This window comes from Mchenga conophoros, linkage group LG11 (assembly GCF_057382185.1).
Source record: "Mchenga conophoros isolate Kocher_MC1m ecotype Shallow Benthic linkage group LG11, M_conophoros_male_GT1.1, whole genome shotgun sequence".
NCBI classification, from domain to species: Eukaryota; Metazoa; Chordata; class Actinopteri; order Cichliformes; family Cichlidae; genus Mchenga; species Mchenga conophoros.
Genome location: NC_140536.1, coordinates 25,365,201 through 25,385,109, shown reverse-complemented (window position 1 = coordinate 25,385,109; position 19,909 = coordinate 25,365,201). Strand labels below are relative to the sequence as shown.

The 19,909-nt window shown below is 43.6% G+C and overlaps 2 protein-coding genes across 2 annotated transcripts; both read right to left on the bottom strand.

Moving 5' to 3' along the window:
• Positions 1-2,298: 2,298 nt before the first annotated feature.
• Positions 2,299-12,561, bottom strand: znf628 (zinc finger protein 628). The gene is made up of 9 exons (XM_085291834.1): positions 12,429-12,561; positions 11,412-11,976; positions 8,778-8,850; positions 7,752-8,690; positions 6,969-7,139; positions 5,674-6,007; positions 5,370-5,524; positions 4,736-4,978; positions 2,299-4,631 (listed from the first exon to the last, which is right to left on the bottom strand). Exons 2-9 carry the CDS (start codon positions 11,795-11,797, stop codon positions 2,634-2,636), a joined length of 4,299 nt encoding a protein of 1,432 aa, XP_085147960.1. The 5' UTR covers positions 11,798-11,976; positions 12,429-12,561; the 3' UTR covers positions 2,299-2,633.
• Positions 12,562-12,954: 393 nt separating this feature from the next.
• il11a (interleukin 11a) lies at positions 12,955-19,212 on the bottom strand. Its single transcript, XM_085291833.1, has 5 exons — positions 18,532-19,212; positions 17,623-17,780; positions 14,899-14,994; positions 14,614-14,775; positions 12,955-14,515 (listed from the first exon to the last, which is right to left on the bottom strand). Exons 1-5 carry the CDS (start codon positions 18,536-18,538, stop codon positions 14,336-14,338), a joined length of 603 nt encoding a protein of 200 aa, XP_085147959.1. The 5' UTR covers positions 18,539-19,212; the 3' UTR covers positions 12,955-14,335.
• Between the last annotated feature and the right edge of the window lie 697 nt (positions 19,213-19,909).

The following is a 19,909-nucleotide window of genomic DNA, read 5'->3' as shown; positions in this document are numbered from 1 at the left end:
TCTCTCGCACGCACTTAGGGTTTACAGAGAATGGTTTGAAAAAGAGAAAATATCCCGTGCGCGGCACTTGAATGAAAATGCCCTGTTGATGCCAGATATCAGAGAAGAATAATCAGACCTCATGAAGCTGACAGGAAGGCAAAAGTCAAATAAACCACTTGTCATGATTGAGGCATGCAGCATGTCTGAATGAACAAGTCAAACCTCGAAGCAGATGGTATACAGCAGCAGAATTCCACACCAGGTGCCACTCCTGTTAGTTAAGAACAGGAAACCGAGGCTACAGTTCACACAGACTCACCAAAACCGGACAATAGATGATTGGAAAAAAGTTGTGTGGTCCGGTGAGTCTTGATTTCTGCTGGAACATTCAGATGAGATGGTATGCAGAGGTTGGTGTAAATAATATGATCTTGTGGAACCCTCCTGCCTTGTATGTACAGTTCAGTCTGGAGGTGGTGGTGTAATGGTGTGGGGTATATTTCGTTTGTATACTTAGTTCTTTAGTAACAAATAAATGGTAAATGATCTGGTTCTTATTAACTCCAAGCAGTCAAAGCATTTTACAACTGCTTGCCTCATTTACCCATTTGCACCCATTCACACAGAGTGTTAGTATCTACCTGAGTATTATTGTTGACCATGTCCATCTACTAAAGACCGATCTTTGTTGTGCGGGAAAATACAACAAAGCTCAAATCGTATCAAACTGTTTTATTCATCAGTGTTATGGATGAGCCTCACGGATCCAGTCCAATCCCAGTAAAGTCACTTTGCCTTCTCAGCTGAATTCTCCTGATACAGTCCAACTATAAGTTACATTGATTCATACTATTTTGTGATAAAAAACTTAAAGACCAAAAGTTATTACAGTGCAACCTCAGTTTAATACACCAAGCGGTGCAAGTCCAAAGCTAGGAAGATTATGATGGACCTCTCCCATCCCAACAATGGACTCTTCTCACTGTTGAGGTCTGGGAAGCGCTTCCGCTCCCTTAAGGCCAAAACAGAGAGAATGAGGAGGAGCTTCTTCCCCCAGGCTATTCGGGCCCTGAACCAGGTGTAGGACTGGACTCTCCCACACACGTCACTATAAGACTGGACTCTCACACACATCACATCACCACACGCACAACCACACATTTCCTATAATCCTATAATTTATAATCTTTATAATCTTTATAATCTCTTCTGCTATTTGCACATTCTTTCCTGTAAATTCCTAAGTTAATTTGTAAATTTTGTAGTAAACTGTAAATTGTAAATATTGTAAAACTTTTCTTCTGTCATTTAATGGTCGGGCATTGTACAGCTACAAGGATTTCACCCCCATGTCATACTGTGTATGGTTGTGACAAATAAAATTTGAATTTGAATAATTATTCAGTTCAAAGTAGTTTAGTGTAGCAATCCTGGTGCGGATGAGCGGATGATTTATTGCAAGTCACGTTTTGGGAAGTAACTCTCATGTCTCACTAACACCATAAGCAGGTCATTCATCAACGTGTGCTAGTGTTAAAGCATGACACTACTTGAAAATATGGATATTGTGTGTTCACAATCAACTGCCCATTTCTGCAGCTGGAGCATATCATTTTTAAAAGCAAAAATTTGAAATAGCAAAGTGACTTTAGCCAAATGACCCTCATCAAAGTTGATTGCCCATCACATTTATGTGGACTGTTGCTGACCCTGACAGTGAGTTCAGTGCACTCAAATGGCCCCCAACAGTCACCAGATCTCAATCCAACAGAGCACCTTTGTGGCGGAACAGGAGGTTTACATCATGCATCCGATGAATCTGCAGATGCTATCTGTGATGCATTTTTGTGATGCAAAATCTCTGAGGAATGTTTCCAGCACCTTGTTGAATCTGTGCCACAAAGATTTAAGGCTGTGCTGAAGTCAAAAGAGGGTCTAACTCAGTACTTGCAAGGTATATCTAAGAAATAGTCGTGTGAGTGTATAATCAAAGGCTATTTGTGGTGCTGCGATGTGGGCTTTTACTATTACTTTAAAAAAAAAGGGTTGCTCTTATTAATTTTATGCCTTTAGTGGTGGCATGCAGTCCATGAACTGAAATGAATTTGACACCTGACCAGTCATCCTGCCTTGTGGCTTGTATGTACCTCAGAAATGGACGTGCTTAACTCTGGATGTATCCCTGAACTGAAACTAAACAGCAGGTGAAATACAACTAAACAATATTAACACACTCTTTGTTCAACATTTTGTTTGTTGGGATGTGGACACCCTACCTACAAGTAGTAAAAATAATTAAAAATCCAAATGACAAAAGGTATTAACAGATTTATTAATTATTAGTTACTATTAACATTGTGAAGAAAGTAGGCAATATACAACATTTATTCACAAAAAACATATTTACTTAATAAAACTGCCAACGACAGTATCATTTAAACTAATCTTTAGGAATATTCTGAGGTCCATGTACAGCCTATTTAAATGTATAACATTTGGCATGGCATTACAACACAGTACTCATCTAACTGCATGTCCTCGCTCACTTGCATGAGAACTCAACTGACTATAAAGTGCTAACAAACAGCCCACAAAAAGTGAGGCATTTACTCATACATACGCTTTATTCGTCTCTAACATGCACACCGTTCTCAGTTAGAGAACTGCACCTCTTTAGGTTTAGAGCTAGGTCCATTCAGTGCGTCTTCCTCTGAGCTGACTGCAGAGTTCACTTCCTTTGTAGACTTTTCCTTGGCCTCTGCTGTTACACCTTCATATTTCACCTCGCTACTTTGTGGGATCTCCCCGTCCCCTTCTCTCTCCATTCCCCCTTCTCTTAAGCTGCTGGTGCTGACTTCAATTATTACAATTTCATCTCCACTTTCCAGCTGAAAGATACTTTCCATTCCTCCTCCACCCTCAGTAACTGTGCCACTTCCAGTACTGCAACCTCGGCCCTCCTCTCCTATCATTCCTCCTTCACCTTCTATCAGGGCTATCATCTGCATGCCTTCCTCAGTTTCCTGTTCCAGCTTGGTCTCACCCCCCAGCTCAAACACCACCTCCTGCCCATTAAGGGGTACTAAGCCTTGGGTAGATGTGCACGAAAGCTGCAGGCTGTTGTCCTGCCCTTGGCTGAAGGTAGCACTGGTTGAACCACTATCCTGTGTGTCAGTGTGGAAATGAAGGACATACGACTCCCCCTGGCTGCCATCCCCTCCCGATTGTCTCCCATCCTGCTTTTCTCCACTCCATTCTTGCAGGAGTGACATCATCCCTCCCTTATCTACCCCTTTTTCCTCTTCACCTGGCACATCTGTCTTGAACTGCAGCACGAGTGACTTTCCCTCTCCACCCATTCCTTCATCGATTGCCTCCCCAGATGAATTCCCTTCAAACTGCAGCACGTATGACTCCCCGGCCTCCCCGATATTCATCCCCTCCTTTGCCTGTTCTTCATTATCAAAACACAACACAAACTCTTTCCCTGACAAAGTTTCCCCAGTCCTCATTTGCTCCACAGTGGAATGAGGTTTCCTTTCTGCAGGGACAGGAGCAGAATCTGATGCTGCAGCTACTGTGGTGGCTGGTGTAACCATGGTAACAGTCGGCAAGGGTCCTGAGGTATCCGCTATGGGGGCTACAGTGGCAGGGGATGACAGAGTCGGGGTAATGGTGTCAGATGTTGTGGGTAGAGAAGATGAGTTTGTGGTAGTATTAGCAGCAGTAACAGTCTGGGTGCCACTGGTCACATTAGAGTTTGTTACTGCAGCAGCTCCGCCTGCAGTGTGACTGACTGGGGTTGGGGCTGATTTCAGAAGTGTAGCTTTTGGTTTGCGCCCCCGTCTGCCTCGTGCAGTCCGTGTGCTCTTCCCCAGTATCGGCTTCGTAAGTAGGGAGCTGGCTGAGAGGTTGTGCATTGGTGTGGCAACTGGAGTGTGTGCATTGTTACTGTTGTTAGTAATTATGATTTGTTGTTGCTGTGATACAGATGGAAACTGGGGTATCTGAGTCTGGTTTTGGTTAAGCACAGGCTGGAATGCTTGGATAGTCTGAAGCATGGGGAGGGACTGAGGCTCTGGAGCTGGTGGAGGGTTGTTTGCTGTGGGGAGGAGAATCAGACTGGACTGGCTGCCGTTGTTGGAGGGGCACTGCAAGAGGAGGAAGTTTTGAGGCTGGGACCGTTGCGGTGGTGGCGGAGGAGGTGGTGGCTGGACTGGCGTAGGCGTTGACAGAGGAATGAGCTGCAGGCCGCTTGCTGTCTGTATCATGAAGTAGTTCTGGGAGGTGTTGGGGGGAATATTAAGTGCTGGTTGGGATACAATCAGACTGCCATTGTTTCCTGAGGCTTCCAGGGTGATGGGGTTCAGCAGGGTTGTGGTGGTGGTTACTCCTCCAACACTGGCTTTCACAGCCACGCCGTCTTTACCTCCACCACCTGGGCATGGCAGGGAAACGCCAGTGCCGTGGGTGCGGATATGCCTCTGCAAGTAGGAGTGCATGACAAACTCCTTCGAGCAGTAGGGGCATTTGTAGTCCTTGCGTGAGGAGTGTGTGCGAAGGTGGAGTTGAAGGTTGGAGGAATGAGTAAAACTCTTACTGCAGTGGGTGCACTGAAAAGGTCTCTCGCCTGAATGCGTGCGTTCATGCTGCTCTCAGAAAAATAGTAACCAAAAAAAAGAAAAGAAAAGAAGTTATGAAATCAGTTGATAAAACTGAACATTTTATAACATGACACTGCAGCTGCACTGACCTGTTTCAGATTTGACGTCTGGGAGAAGGACTTGGAGCAGATGGAGCACGTATGAGGCCGCAGACCAGAGTGCATCTGACTGTGTCTGCGCAGGCAGCTGGTGTTCTTGAAGGACTTGCCGCACTCTTTACACACATATGGCCTCTCACCTGTGTGCTGCCGCAAGTGGTACTGGTAGTGGGAGCTCCACTTGAAGGTGAGTGGGCAGTGAGGGCACTGAAATGCCCGTACACCTGTATGCACCTAGGTAAGATATATGTTAAAAAAGGGGGGAGTTAATTTTTAGTGTCCTACCAAAAGAAGAATCTAGAACTGAGCTTGACAAAGAGTGGAAGTCATCACAGGGAACATCAAAATATGAACGCTTGTTACAACTGAAGCACTGAGTGACAGTGACTTTAGTCATGAGAGACCAATAACTTACACCATATTTTTTTTCCTTTTGCTGTTTGCATTTGTCTGATGTAGACTGCATTCATCTCCAGAGGTAATTACATGAGAGCTAAAATACCTAATCAAGTGGAATGTAGAGTTTCACACAGACCACAATCAAGAAACCTCACATCAAGAAAATTATTTTGGTAATTAAAACCTTATTTGATTTATTTGAGTGGAACAGAAGAGTGAGCCTTACCCGCTGATGGATAGAGAGCAGTGATGATCTCTTGAAGCTCTTTCCACACTCCGTGCAGCGGTAGGGCCTTTCCCCAGTGTGATCCCTCATGTGGTATTTCAACCCTGATGAACCTTTGAAGGCTTTTCCACACTCTGAACAGCGGTATGGCCTTTCTGTGTGAACATGTGAGACACGAGTTTAAAAATAACAACAACAAAAAGAACAGCAGAATAAGGAGTTCTTTAAAAAAATAGAAAAAAAAAAGAGACTGAATATCAGCACAGTTTTATGCCTCATCTGCTTTCTTTCTAATTATCTTTACCTCCAGCAGGAGTGCTCTTGCTAGATCCCGTCTTTTTGTGGGCTTTGGTTGGTTTTGCTGGCTGCTCCTCTTGTTCCTCTCCAACGGCTATGATGTCGACATGAATCTCCCTCTGGTCCTCCTGCTGCTTGTCAGCCTGGCTCGGAGAAGAGGGAAGCGGGAGAGACAAGGAAAGCGATGGAGGGCACACGATTTCGGCCTCTGCCTCAGCCAGGAGACGCTGCTCGGGAGTGTGGGAGTGTTGGTGTGTGAGGAGCGAGGAGAGAAGAGGGAAAGAGCGGTCGCAGGCAGAGCAGCTGAACTGGGAACGGGACTGTGATGAAAGAGAGTGCATCTGGAGGGAAAAAAAAAAGAAAATGAAAACAGGAGGTAGTTCATTTGATAGTTGTTGTTTTTTTTTTATTAGAAAGCACTGATCTAAATAAATATTAGTACATTATAGAAAATGCAGAACCCAGAGAGCAATGCACACAGTTCACTCAGAAACTGCCTTGAACACAAGCTATGAAGACTTTCATAATGTTGTGATGCCACAACTCTTTAGTCCCACCTACACCAACGATCCAACTTTTTTCCTTTTTGGCACTGCCAGCTCTGACTCTAAAACATCTCAGCCACAAGAAAAGCAATAAATGACACTAAATTTCCTGTTGCTTACTGCAAGACCATGTAAGAGTCTTCGTGCACTCCAATGCGCTACTTTTATTTTTGGTGGCAATGTTCCCTCAGCAGGAAAAGAAAACATTCTTGGAGGAAATCGGAACTTATGGAAACTCGAAGACCAGTTTCAGACCAATAAACAAGGACTGGGAGTGGGGTGCATTTTTTTCCCTATATCACCTACAGTGCCACTTAAAATTAGTTGGATTATTTCTTAGCATTCCCAAACACAAACGAGTGAAAAATTAGCTAAAAATTAATGTACTATTGGAAATGGTAACACAACTGCAGGAAAACATTGTGTTTTATCTAACATAGTGACTTCAGCATGACTGCATCACTGTACTGAGTTGGATTGTGGTTTTAAATGTGTGCGATTTGGACTTTTTTTGTTACCGACAGTTCATAGAGAGCTGGAGGGCTCTTTTGGAAAGGCCTGTTAGATTTCATGTAGAGCTACAGACACAGCATGGGCATGATAAAACAATCCATAAAAGTCCCATTCTTGATATATGACACACTTATACTAACACTAACAAAAGGACCTTTAAGATGGATAAATGTTAGTCTTGCTGTAGGTTTTGTAATCTGTACAAAAGTGTTAGTAGTAGAACAGTTGCAACAGTCATTCTCACCAGTGATACATGTCTATTGAGGCCTCCGCTCGTCTTAAAGGTCTTATTGCAGTAGCCACATGACAGCCCTGCCCATGTGGTTCTGGCCTCTGGCTGAACGGTCTCAGAGCTCTGAGTCACCTCAGTGAAGCTCTGTAACAGGTCAAACTGGGCCTGGGTGGTGCCGACATTCTGAGGACAAACCAAAGGAAGTAGTAATACATATCAAAAATATATGTCCTCAAACTGAACTCATTGGCTTTATAGGGACTTTTATTTGCTCCAATTCAAAGTATATTTTAATTAAGAGTACTTATACTTCTGCCCCACATTACATAAAAAACAGAAGCTACACTATCTAACAGGGAAAACCTTTTGAATTCACGCCAGTTTATTTTGCATACCACTGGGTTCATGTTAACAATGCTTGTTTGGGTGTTGATCATTTGTGGCCTTCACACACCAACATCATGTTCAGACGACACATAAGCTGCAGCAACAGTTACAGGATGAGCCAATCGCAAAGTTTGTTGCAAAAACCTGTGTCAGCCTATGAGTTGACTGACAGCGGTTTCAAGTGCACAACCAACAATTCATGGTTATCACAGTTTTTCTGCCTAACGCCCTATTTCAAATCGGTTCTACCACTATTATGAATGTGTTTCTACTATTTGTAGGATCTAAATTGGGCTTAATTGTACAACTACAAATTTTAAAGCATTTAAAGAAATGTGTGATGTTGGCAGTTTTTGAGATAAATATTTTTATGCAATGTGCATTTATCCGTTTGAACCCATCACTTACTGCATTGCTGCCATCTACTCCCTCTGACAATCCAAGGAGCACCTCTGTCGTGTGTCCACTTTCAGCCACTGTGGTAGTTTCCACCACCTCCTCAAAGTCAGCAAGCAGGTGTCCAGCTCCCACCAGCCCATCCCCAACTTCCATCCCAGAGCCGACCCCTGCCCCTCCACCAACCCCATCTTCCTCTGGAGCCATGTGAATGGCCTGGTGCTCCTCTAGGTCTGTCCGTGTGCCAAAAGTGTGGCTGCAGCTGCCACAGCTGTACAAGAGCACACTGGCTCCGGTGTCTGTACTCAGGTGAACCTCTGTCCCAATGGCTCTAGATGTGCACATGTTCTCCCCAGAAGAAGTGAGGGTGAGCTGGGGGAGAAGGCCTGGATTCTGGCCAGAGGAAGTGGTTGACAGGAACACTTCTTCCATCCCCACCCCAACTCCATCAGTTCCTTCCTGGCTCACAAATCCCACCATGTCTGTCAACATTGATGATGTCACTTCCTCTCCCCCCACCACCACCTCCACTACCTCATTTCTCTTCCTTGCATCCTCGCCCCTCTTTCCCTCTTTCCCACCTGCGTTTAGGTTGGAGTGCGAGTTCTTGTGCAGGGCCAGGTTTGACGAATGAGTAAAGCTTCGTCCACACTCACCGCAGATGTAGGGCCTCTCGCCTGTATGTATCCTCATGTGCTGCCTCAGGTTGGTGGACTGCGTGAAGGATTTGTTACACACTGTGCAGGTGTAAGGTTTGAGACCGAGATGGACATTCTTGTGTCTCCGCAGACTGCTCGAGTTCTTGAAGGCCTTCGGACAAGTGTCACACGGGTATGGGCATTCTCCTGTGTGTTGGCGCAGGTGATACTGGTAGTGAGAACTCCATTTAAAAGTAAGGGGGCAGTAGGGACACAAGAAGGTACGCACTCCAGTGTGGACACTCTGGTGGACCTGGGCAGAAACCGATATGGTGAAATATCTCATTTGTAAACATTGAAAAAAACAAACAAACAAAAAAAACCTTTTTTGGCGTCTCACCTGGAGAAGAGAAGAGCGTTTGAAGGCTTTGCCGCAGTCCTGACATTTATAAGGCTTCTCCCCTGAGTGTGACCTGCAAAATAAAGGTAACTATTCAGGAGGAAAACATGGTTAATCATATGACATCATTATTTGTGCAAAATACAATCAAACCCATATCTAAGTAATTTCTTTTGCTATGCATCGTATAGTATAACATCTTGTTTTATGTCAGAAATTAGCTCTTTATTTTACATTGAAATTTGCCTTTTTGACACTTTCCATCAACCTGACTGTGGCCCGATTTAAGATGTGAAAAAGGAAGGCTGGGAGGTGCTGGTTAGATTGTATGTCTTCCTGCTGATATTCAGTCCTCTTCTCATTCATTCCCTAATCACTCACTGCTTCTGATTAATCTCCTGGTCAGTTCTAGTAAACTGGGTTTATTAAATATTGTTTACATGACATGCTATTCCTGTATTCCTGATCGCAGGAATTAAAATATTAATGGATCTGTATTTTAGCTGTAGAAGCCAATTGACTGCAGAACGTCTTCTGTATTTGAAATGTACATCATCGAGTTAGATATGAGATGGCGAACATGAAAACACCATCAGGATTGAAACAAAGACGTAGCAGACAATTCTTGAATCCCCTGTTATAGAGTTAGTCCATTAGGGTTTTTGGACAGCGACATAATTTGGTATTTTTGCCTCTGTACACTTCCACAGTGGATTTTAACTCGTGATAAATTAAACAGATAAAATATTTGGAGTTGATCACAAGTGCTGAATTTGCACTTCGTAGCTTTTCACTGGATATCCTAATAGAATAGGTTCAAAGAGATGGCGATGGAAGTGAAGGAGGCCATCATTAGACCGAAACGAATAAAATAAATCTGATGGATTAAATAAACTTTGGGAGTGGCCAAATCAACAATTTTGTTCATTCTTCAAAAGAAGGAATGCATTGGCCAACTCAGTAACACCAAAAAGCCTGAAAGAAATCCAAAGCCAGCTAAAGTTCATGATGACAGAATTTCCATGGTTACAAAAACAACTTCACAACATCCAACCAAGGAGGTGTGTCATTGTCAAAGTCCACAATCATGGGATGCCTTTATGAACAGAGCGTTCACAACAGGGTGCAAACCCCTCATTACACTCAGGAGGTCACATTAGATTAAAAAAAAATAAAAAATCTAAATGAGCCTTCACCATTCTGGGGAAAAAAAAAACAACCCTAGATGACACTGAGAAGAAGAGAAAAAGCTGTGATCTGAGGTTTACCACATTATCTGTAAAACATGGTGGAGGAAATGTTATGGGATGAGCCGGTGTTCTGGGAATCCATCCTACCTGACAAACCATCCTATTCGTTGTTTGTGCGCATGCGCACAACACGAAATTAAGTGGCGAACCGTCCTACCTTTGTGAATGTGACCTACAAGCATACTTTAACAGCTAAAATTTAGTCGCAAAACGTCCTACCTTTGTTAATCTGAGCTAGAAGCATATTTTAACAGCTAAAATTCAGTGGCGAACCATCCTACCTTTGTGAATATGAAGCGCCTTGAGGCGACTTTTGTTGTGATTTGGCGCTATATAAATAAAATTGAATTGAATTGAATTGAATTGAATATGAGCTAAAAGCATACTTTAACAGGTAAAATGAAGTGCCAAACCATGCTATCTTTGTGAATGTTACCTACAAGCATACTTTGACGGGTAAAATGAAGTGGCAAACCGTCCTGGCTTTATAATTATGAGCTACAGGCATACTCTGATGGGCAAAGTTAAGTGGCAAACCATCATACCCACTTAAATTTGTGCTGGAATTACTCTGTGACAGCAGAAATATGCATAAACTACTTACGGTAGGACGTTTTCCCAAAGTAGGATGGTTTGTCAGAATACCGGGTCACTAGTGTTTATTGATAATATGACTGCTGATTGAAGAAAAAGGGTGATTTTTTTTTTTTTGCTTAGCAGACTCCACCTTTGGCAAACATATTTAATGAGGACACATTGAGATGTGCAGGTGAGGGAGGTTAAATGACTAAATTTGTTAGTGCAGAACCGTATTAGCCTTAAAAGACAAAACTGTAACAGTATCAAACTTAATGATATAACAGCCAAATACGGATATCGGCTGATATTAGCCTTGTTGACTCATACCAACATATATGCATTTACATTTGCCTTTTGTGGTTTTTTGGGGTGACTAAATGTTCAAACATAGCATAAAGAGCAAGGAGATGCTGATCTTTTTATGAAACACAGTTTTGGGTTTGTTTTTTTTACTCCTCCTGGTACAAAGACTGGAATTATTAACAGAAGAAAACAAACTGGAAAACATCACTGGTATCTGCTAACAGCTAAAATGTTCAATTCAATTTTATTTATGTAGCACCAAATCACAACAACAGATGCTTTAAGGTGCTTCATATTGTAAGGTAAAGGCTCTACAAAAATATAGAGAAAACCCCAACAATCAGATGACTGCCTATGAGATAGCACTTGGTGACAGTGAGAAGGAAAAACAACCCTTTAACCGGAAGAAAGCTACAGCAAAACATTATTTTAGACATCAGAACTGGTCATGAACTTCCTAATATGTGAATCCTCAATATTAATATAATTTTAGTGTGGGTACCGTTGGTGATAGAGCAGAGCAGAGGAGCCCTTGAAGGCCTTGGGACAGAGGTTGCAGCGGTAGGGCCTTTCATTGTTGTGGCTCCGCAGGTGGTGGGTCAGCCTGGATGACCACCTGAAGCTCTTGCCACAGTCCAGACACTGGAAGGGATGATCCGTCTGCTCTGGCTGCGGGACTGACCCGGACACTGACGATGACACCATGTCCAGAACCACTTCCTCGCCACCTTCTACTCCCCCTTTTTCTCCCTCCACCAGCTCCCCTCTCTCCCGTTCATCCTCGCCATCCTCCCCCGAACCAAGAAGAGACGGGAAAGGTGAGAGGGACGTGGTGGACTGAGCTGGCAAAAGCTCTGCTTGGACGACTAGGGCCACTGAGTTGGCCATTACCAGATCAACCTGGTGGCAGATGATGGTTTTCCTTAGAGGCAGAGGGGTGGGTGGGATCAGTTTGTGTGCGGCATCATGGTTTTTCTTTCATCTTTTCTTCTGTGCCTTCATAAATTCCTTCGCTGCTGGCCACTGTAGCACCAGCTGTCATCCCAAGCAGTGAAATGAGGGCAAGTCTGAGATAAAAGGAGATGGAAATAAATACAGTATTACAACATTATAACAGTTGGTACCAAAGCTCCCTTTAAATTTCCCTCCCTCCCTCCCATCTCTGAAGCTGGTCCTCCCTCCCCGCTGTCTTTCCTCCGGCCGTCAGTCCGTGTGCGCTGTATCTCCACACTGGCGCACGGTTTCTGTCCTTCCCCGCAGTGCGGTGCTTGTTAGCACCACAAACCAGCGGCTACAGCAAAGTTACACACCGAGCTACTCCATAACTGTCCCAATGTCTTCCGACGAGCTCTTGCAATCCAGCAGTTAAAGCAGACACACACACAGATTCTTTGGCGAATTAACAAAAACAGTTAGTGGCCTGCTTTTAAAGCTAACCAAGCCTCCGGCTCAGTGCGGAACAGCTTCTTTTAACTGCTCGCCATGAATGTGCATGAATGCGGGCTGAGGCCGTACTCACCGCGGGTACTTAACTCATCTTAAAGCTATATTGTTGATCATATGAAAAGAAACTGGGTGCTGCAGTGCTAATCCACACAACCTTAACAATAAACACAGCACAAACTAACAGCAGTTCTCCACCCAATGCCGCCTTTCAAGAACAGCGGCAGCGATTGGCTGATACGTACAATAGATGAGCTACTCCCATTGGCTGGGGGCTTGAACAGACAGGTTGACGTTCTTACCAGAAAACATTTAGAAAATCAAAATTTGGCGTAAGCTAGTTATTAGTAAAGGATCCATACTCCAAGATGCTCCAAATTAATCTAAAAGCTTTTTTCACATTCGAGCTCAACATTTATCAGTTTTTGCCTCGACTCTTCTGCACAGACTGTTGGGTAATGTAGTTTCTGAGTGTGCACCCCCTCAAAAAACGTCCATCTGTCACACAGTTCATATTACAGGTGTGGTAGTAGGCCACGCATATTTAAAGACACACAAAAACCAGTGTGCACATTCTGAAGTTTTTATTTCACCAAGGCACATATTTCACATTGAGGCCAATTAGTGTGTGTAAGAGGCATTTTGATGTTACAACAATAATTTAAACGTGATGGTATAATAATAGCGAATAAGAATAAAAACTGTATAAAAGTACAAAAGGACAGGAGACTTGCTCCACTGCAGCACAAAATAAATAGTTCCACCAAGTTACTTAAATAAATAGTCAATACTGTAACAAATACTAGAATAGGAATGAATAAAAATTATAGTGATAAAATTGGTCATCTACAGTATGTTGTAGAAAACGACATAATACACAAAAGCACTGTATACAACATTTACATTCTTGTACATTTATGTACACCTGTACAGAACATAGTGTCACAATACATAGTATTTTAAGGCTTTGGGTGTTTAACTAAAAACAAAAACAAAAAAATCCCCAAACTTTTCTACACCAAAGCACAGGTTCAAAATCAGCCATCCCACTCTTAGGAAGGGCCAATCCCGACAAGTTTGTGCAAAGAATCTAATCAGAATCATCAGTGCTTAGCAACAGGGCACATTCATATGACTTTACCACAATGTTAACTACGCCTCCACGTGCAGAACACAAGGGAAGCAGGCACTGAAAACACAAATGTGACTGTGGTACGAAAGAAAGGATTCGCTTTTCTTCAAATACCATCCTAACGTGGAAGAAATAAAGTAAAATGAATTTGATAAGGAATTGATAAATTAATGTGTCATGTGGAATATTTTACCATGGCTGGAGATGACATTATGAGCTTTTGAAACGTATACTTTAAGGGCCCTATAAATAAGGAATAGTGAAGGCCTAGGCTGCCCCAAATGCATGCTACATCTACTGGAAGAATTATCATCTGAAGAAAAATAAAAATGTAAAAGTAAATTAAGCTGATTTATACAAATGTCATTATCAGAGCTATCAGTTCAGGAAGTGCTACAGTGTTTGTTTTTTGTTTTTTGTTTTTGTTTTTGGGTTCAGTGAGACACAAGAGAAAGGGAAAGATTACAGAAATGTGGGCAAATGAGTTCACGTTAGTACAGAAATAAGATAAATAAATAAAAATTAAATAAATAACTAACATTCAATAAATAAATAAATACATAAATAACACAGTCATGACATGACGGTTTCTTGACATAATCATTGGAGTTAAACTGGAACTTGAGCTGGAATCGATGGTTGTAACTGGCTGCATTGTGGTGCATCCTCAATGGCTCTGATGGAAAGACACATTCCTCAACACACATGCTGACACACAGGTTGATATTTGGGCCTCTTTAGGGATGCTGTCAACTACAGTGCACACTGACATGGTCTTGTTTCCCTTTTGATGGGGACGGAAGTCCATGTATTCTCACTGGCTCTGCAGCCCCCTTTTACTTTCTGTATCATCATTGGACTGCAGTGACCTTGGGCTTAAGGCTGAGGAAGGCTCTGTACGCCCAGTCACAGAAGAGCTTGAAGTGCTGAAGAAGCTCATTGGTGGACTGCAGGACATCAAACTGATAGGGGAGGTGAGGGGGGAGGGAGGGGGTCGCCGGACTGAGCCTTGGTGCTTCAACTCTCAGCATCTGTGGAGGAGAAGACGGGCAAACACACGGATTAGAAAGCTCAATCACAGCGGCGGTGGCGCGCGCTGAGAATCGAACAGACAAACTCAGCTCCTCACCTGACGGTGCAGCAGAGTGATGAGAGATTTCATCTCTCTGATCATCTCCACCAGCTTGGGCACTGCAGGGTGGTGGTGCTTCTTCGACACTCTGTTGAGCCACTCAAAGTGGTGCTCGTACAGCTTCAGGTCGGAATGAAGCTGTGAGAGCGTGGGCTTCAGCTGGAAACAACGCAAAAATACTTCAGAGACTTAGCATGGGAGTGTCGAAACAGGCCAGCTCCCCGCCCCCTCTCTCTCTTTTTCGCCACATGCACACACACAAATACATTATCAGAGCATTACCTCAAGATTGTTGAGGTCATGGGCTGATCTGTTGCTCATTTCTGGCAGAGACTTGAACCTGTGGGGCTCCACTTCTGAGTCAAATGCATGCTCCTTCTGAAAGAGAAAACAAGACACAGAGCAGCCCCTTAGCAATTTACATCAGCGCAATTTTACTCATCCTGAAACAAGTCACGGCAGCATGAGGAAAGTATTAGTCTAGCATCTTGATTGGGTGCCTGTTTTCTGCACTTAGAGACAGTAGCTCTCACTGAGGGGAGTGTGGTCGATCGGGTCAGTGTGAGTTCACCCACATTCAGCCTCCCCAAATGTCAACAATAAGAGAAAATGAGCTGAACCCACAGGATGTTTTCTGCTGGGAGTGTGGATAACAACATACGCAGTGACTAAGAAAGCTCCAAGTGGGACAGACAACACAGGCCTGCGGGGAAACTCCAGGGTCACAGCTATAAAAAGAAAGAATGACGCAGTGCCGCTGCCCAGCTCAGCCTGTGTAGTGCCCACTTTGACCAGCAGAGGGGGATAAACAACCTAATGCCAGGTTTATGGGATTCTGCTTTGGAAGGGCAGCTGAGCTCATCAGTAGTGCAATTTAGTATTAAAGACGTAGGCCTATTTTAGTAATGAATAGGGACAAATAGAGATGAGTGAAGTGGTATGCGTCATTTCTAATCAGCAGAGGAACATAACAACATTAGAATAATGATTGCTGAGAAATGTTTTGTATAAACAAGTTGAGTGCGCTTATTGCTTCCTTAACCTGTTGTTCTGTGCTTCCCTTGCATTACTTGTTGTTCGCTTCCACTTGTTTTTGTTGATGTTTTTGGAGATAAATGTCCTGTATTGTCTCTCCATCAGCCCTTTATAAGAGCTCACTTATGTCTGTGGTCCAATGTTTTGTCTCCGCTGCCGTTTTCTCCCCTGCTGTCCCTTACTTCCCCCGTCCCTCGCCTCTCCCTGTGTCTCATACCAGGTGCACAGGCACATGCAACATGACGTGCACATGTGCATGCACGCACACACACACACACACACACACACACACACACACACACACACACACACACACACACACACACACACACACACACACACACCACCGGCTTGTCATCTAGTTGTTTCTCTGATCTCTCTTCATCTCTTGTGGTTTTTGCCCCATCTTTCTCAGCCTTTAATTCTGCCTCTTATCCCAGTTTCTCTCGCTCTCTTCATCCCAGACCATGACCTCACCCGACAGAACCTAGCATCCAACCTTTTTCTTCCTGAATGCAAATACTGGAATGTGATAAATCTTTTTGATTTTTATCAAGTCACTTTGCTGTGGCGACCGAAAGCAAAACACTAAACACCGCACCTACACTACCACGGCTATTTACAGAGCCCTCAATGCACACACACACGGCCACAAAAATGCATACAGACAAACGCATGCACACACGTATACACATTTGTATGTATGCAAGTGTGCACAGACTCATACACAGGCACACTGGAAAACCTGGGCCCATATAGAACTATGTTTATACACATACGCACATTTCTCCCTCTTTAAAGCATCAGTTTCATTGCTCTTTTGCAGGGACTTTCCATGGATTCCCATTCTATTTATCTTTCCTAACTTTGTCCTCTTTTTAGTGGAATTCCACACAAAAAGGGGGGGGGGAATTAAAAATAAATCCCCAGTGTTAGTGAACACTGTCTAACACTGTTTCGGATGCCCTTTGATAATCCTGGTGTGCTCACATCTGGATTTCAGATTGTGATGCTACTACACAATGACTATAACATTATTTCAAAGCACAAACACAAACACACACGCAAACACTTTCTCAACACTGCTGGACAAGACTAGAGAGAGTATGTGGCTATTTCTAATTTTATCTCCTGAACAAAAGAGTTTAAAGATTTGCATAATGCAAAAATAGAATCAATATCAGCCATGTGTAACCAAAGATCCAGAGATATGATGCCGTTTTCTTTTCACCTGTTAAAACACAGTGTTGATACACAATCACCTGTCGGATCCAAATCTTGTCTAAGTTCTCAAATCTGATTTCCCTACTAACTCGACTGTCATCGCAATAGGATTTCGGGCCAGACTTGTCGCATTTAATTGGGGAGAGAAGCTCAACACTTCACCAACCGCCGACCATAAACATGTTTCTGTGTAAACAAGCATGCGATACACGCTGCTGTCATTTCACAGACGGCGTGCTTGCCTGTTTTTGTAGCTGGATGGAGGTAGATTTAATTTCACTGCACCTCCACTGGCACCTTCTTTGCCACCAAGTCTTAATGCAACCGCCACCAGGGGAGGTGACCAGGCACACCGGCATGCTGCTGAGTCAGACCGCCTCTCCCGTGTGGATTAAAAGTGAGATCACTGAGTCAAATCCCCCCCGAGACGTTTGTTGCCCCGTGTAAGCATGCAGATGGACTCGTGAAAGCAGCTTAAGGTGGACTAAAGCCCCGAGCAAACCTGGTATGCGTTTGCACAATAGTGCGTGATGCAAAGTGGGTGCAGTTTAATGTGTGAGGTTACCTAAACCGAAAGCTAACATTAGCACCCAAATCCAATTAGTAAAAGATCAGTCTGTGGTGTAATGACCAGCATCGTCTTCCAATTCAATTAGCACGGGGTGGTCAGGGCCTCGCAGCCTCCACTCCCGATGTCAGAGGCTGATTGGTAAACCTAATGGTCTTGAGGACAGCTTCATCACTTACCAGCAGTTCTGTGGTGAGTTTCATTAGATTTTTGGTCTGATTGGACAGTTTATCCAAGTCACTGGGTCGCCGCTGTGGCACCGGAGAGGCAGACGTGAACACGGGCAGCTGAGCCAATAGCAGCGAGAAGAGGAGAGATGAGGAGGAGTCGAGCAGCACTGCAGGGGTAGAACAAAACGGAAGCAATTAGTGGAGAGGCGCTGTCATCTCGCCATAATGATAATGGCCTCGGGGCACGGCTGTCAGCTTTAGGGGAAGATATTGCACCATGATATAAACAATAGCTCCAGACTTGGCAAGAAGAATCCTGAAGAGCTTCAGAGTCATGTTTTCACAGGCTGAATGCAAATCATTAAAACATTAAATGCCAGGCTTTGACACAGAATAGCTCCATTTCATCTTTACCATAAGCAAGGCAATGAATGCCGCTGATTGTCACACCTGCAACTCGATAGGTACGTGAGCCGGTGGTATAAATTATATAGACCAAGTCAAGCCAAGTCAACTCTCCTAACAGTAAGCTCATTCATTCTTGTCCTTTCAAGTTCAAGTACAAGGTAGACTAAGTATTAAAAGGGAACCACAGTGGTGTTGAGATGATGAATGCTTGATAATTACAGGTGAACCACAAGAATCGCAGCCAAAATAACACTGCAGAAGCATCTGAGCTCTTCGTCCCAGAGCAACTTTAACAGAATTAAGTTGCCCAAATCTTCAGTCGAGCAATAAAGAAGCAGTTGCTTAGATTTTCTGATCTCTAAATAATTTAACCTGTGCACAGTGGGGGGGGGAAGCAACTTTTTAACAACAACAACAAAAAACTAACAAAAATTTTTTAGAACAAAGCTGATTAAAAATGAGAAACATTTATAAGATTTTTTTTTAACCCACAGTCATATAATCACTTACATTTCATATTGGTTCGGATCCAAGAGATAGGCAAACCAGCAGAAAAACGGAGGCAAATAAATAAATAAATAGAAAATTAATAAATAAATTGAACTCCGGAAACGGTCACGTGCTCCGGTTTCTTCTTGCTCACTCTTCTGTCAGAGTGAGGAGGAAAGTTGTCAGGACACACTGGATGAGAGAGCGCAGAGTGATGAGTGCGAGCACTCAGACGGCAAAGTCAGAAAGTTAAAGGTAAAAAAAAAAAAGCGAATATCGTCAAACTTTCTTTTTTCAGTAAAGTTTGAGAGGAGCCCCTGCAGTCTTTATAGAGTGCTGAAGGCAGAGAAGCACTTTGGCAGTTTGGAGAGAGACAGAGAGAGAGGCTACAGAAATGCAGAGAGAGGGATGCGAGTGTGGTAAGTCCAATTTTTGCGCGCAGTGAAGTGTTTAGGCTTGTTTAAAACTTCCTTTATAAAGACGTCGGGCCTATGACACATCGGCAGTGACTCACTTCATTCATAAAAACACACACACGCAGACACACGCTCTCTCTCCCTCTCCCTCCTCTCTCTCTCTCTCTCTCGCCCTCTCTCTCGCCCTCTCTCTCCCTTTCCTCCTCCCCTCCCTTCTGCCCTGTCTCCCTTTGCGAAACTTTAAAAAAATGTTCCGTTGTTTTTTTCCCCCTCTATCACTTTCTCTCTATCCTATCCTATCCTGTCCTGTCCCTATCTCCGGCACTTCCTCCGTCGCATCTCGCTACCTGCCCCAATCAGTCGCATCTACCTCTTTCTATCTTTCCATCGCCAAATCTCTTCCCCCCTAACTCTCTATCACTGCAGATGTTTTAAAAAGCCCATTGTTTTCATGTGTATCAGTATATCTTATGTAACCATGTATCTTTTCGAGCCTCTACACTCTAGTTTTACCTGTCCTATCTTTTTCTTGCGTGCTGGTGTGTTTTTGTGTTTTTTTTCCTGTTATACTTCAGGGGGAAATGTCACAGAAATTGTGCTCCTGCTTGTGGTTTAGGCTACACACGTCACATTCCCAGTACAGTATTATGGCTAATACCTTTTAGCAAACACCTTTTTCTCCTGTATTTCTTTTCCTCCTTTTTTTTTTTACCCCTTGCTATTTTTTTCAGAGCCCCTCTTGAGACAGCAGCCTGTTATTTCCACTGCCCCCCCACCCCCTCTCTTTTTTTCACTTCTTCTCTCCCTCTCCAGGGTGAAGGAAAGAGTGAGAGACTACGGATAGGAGCAGGAGAGGTGCTGTCCAGACCAGAAGGGGCCTCTCAAAGTGTTGCATAGAAACAGTGAGCGGACACACGCCACAGGAGTGTCGAGGCGGTGGTGGGTTATTTGTGTTTGTGTTTGGGTCAACATCATATAGAGAC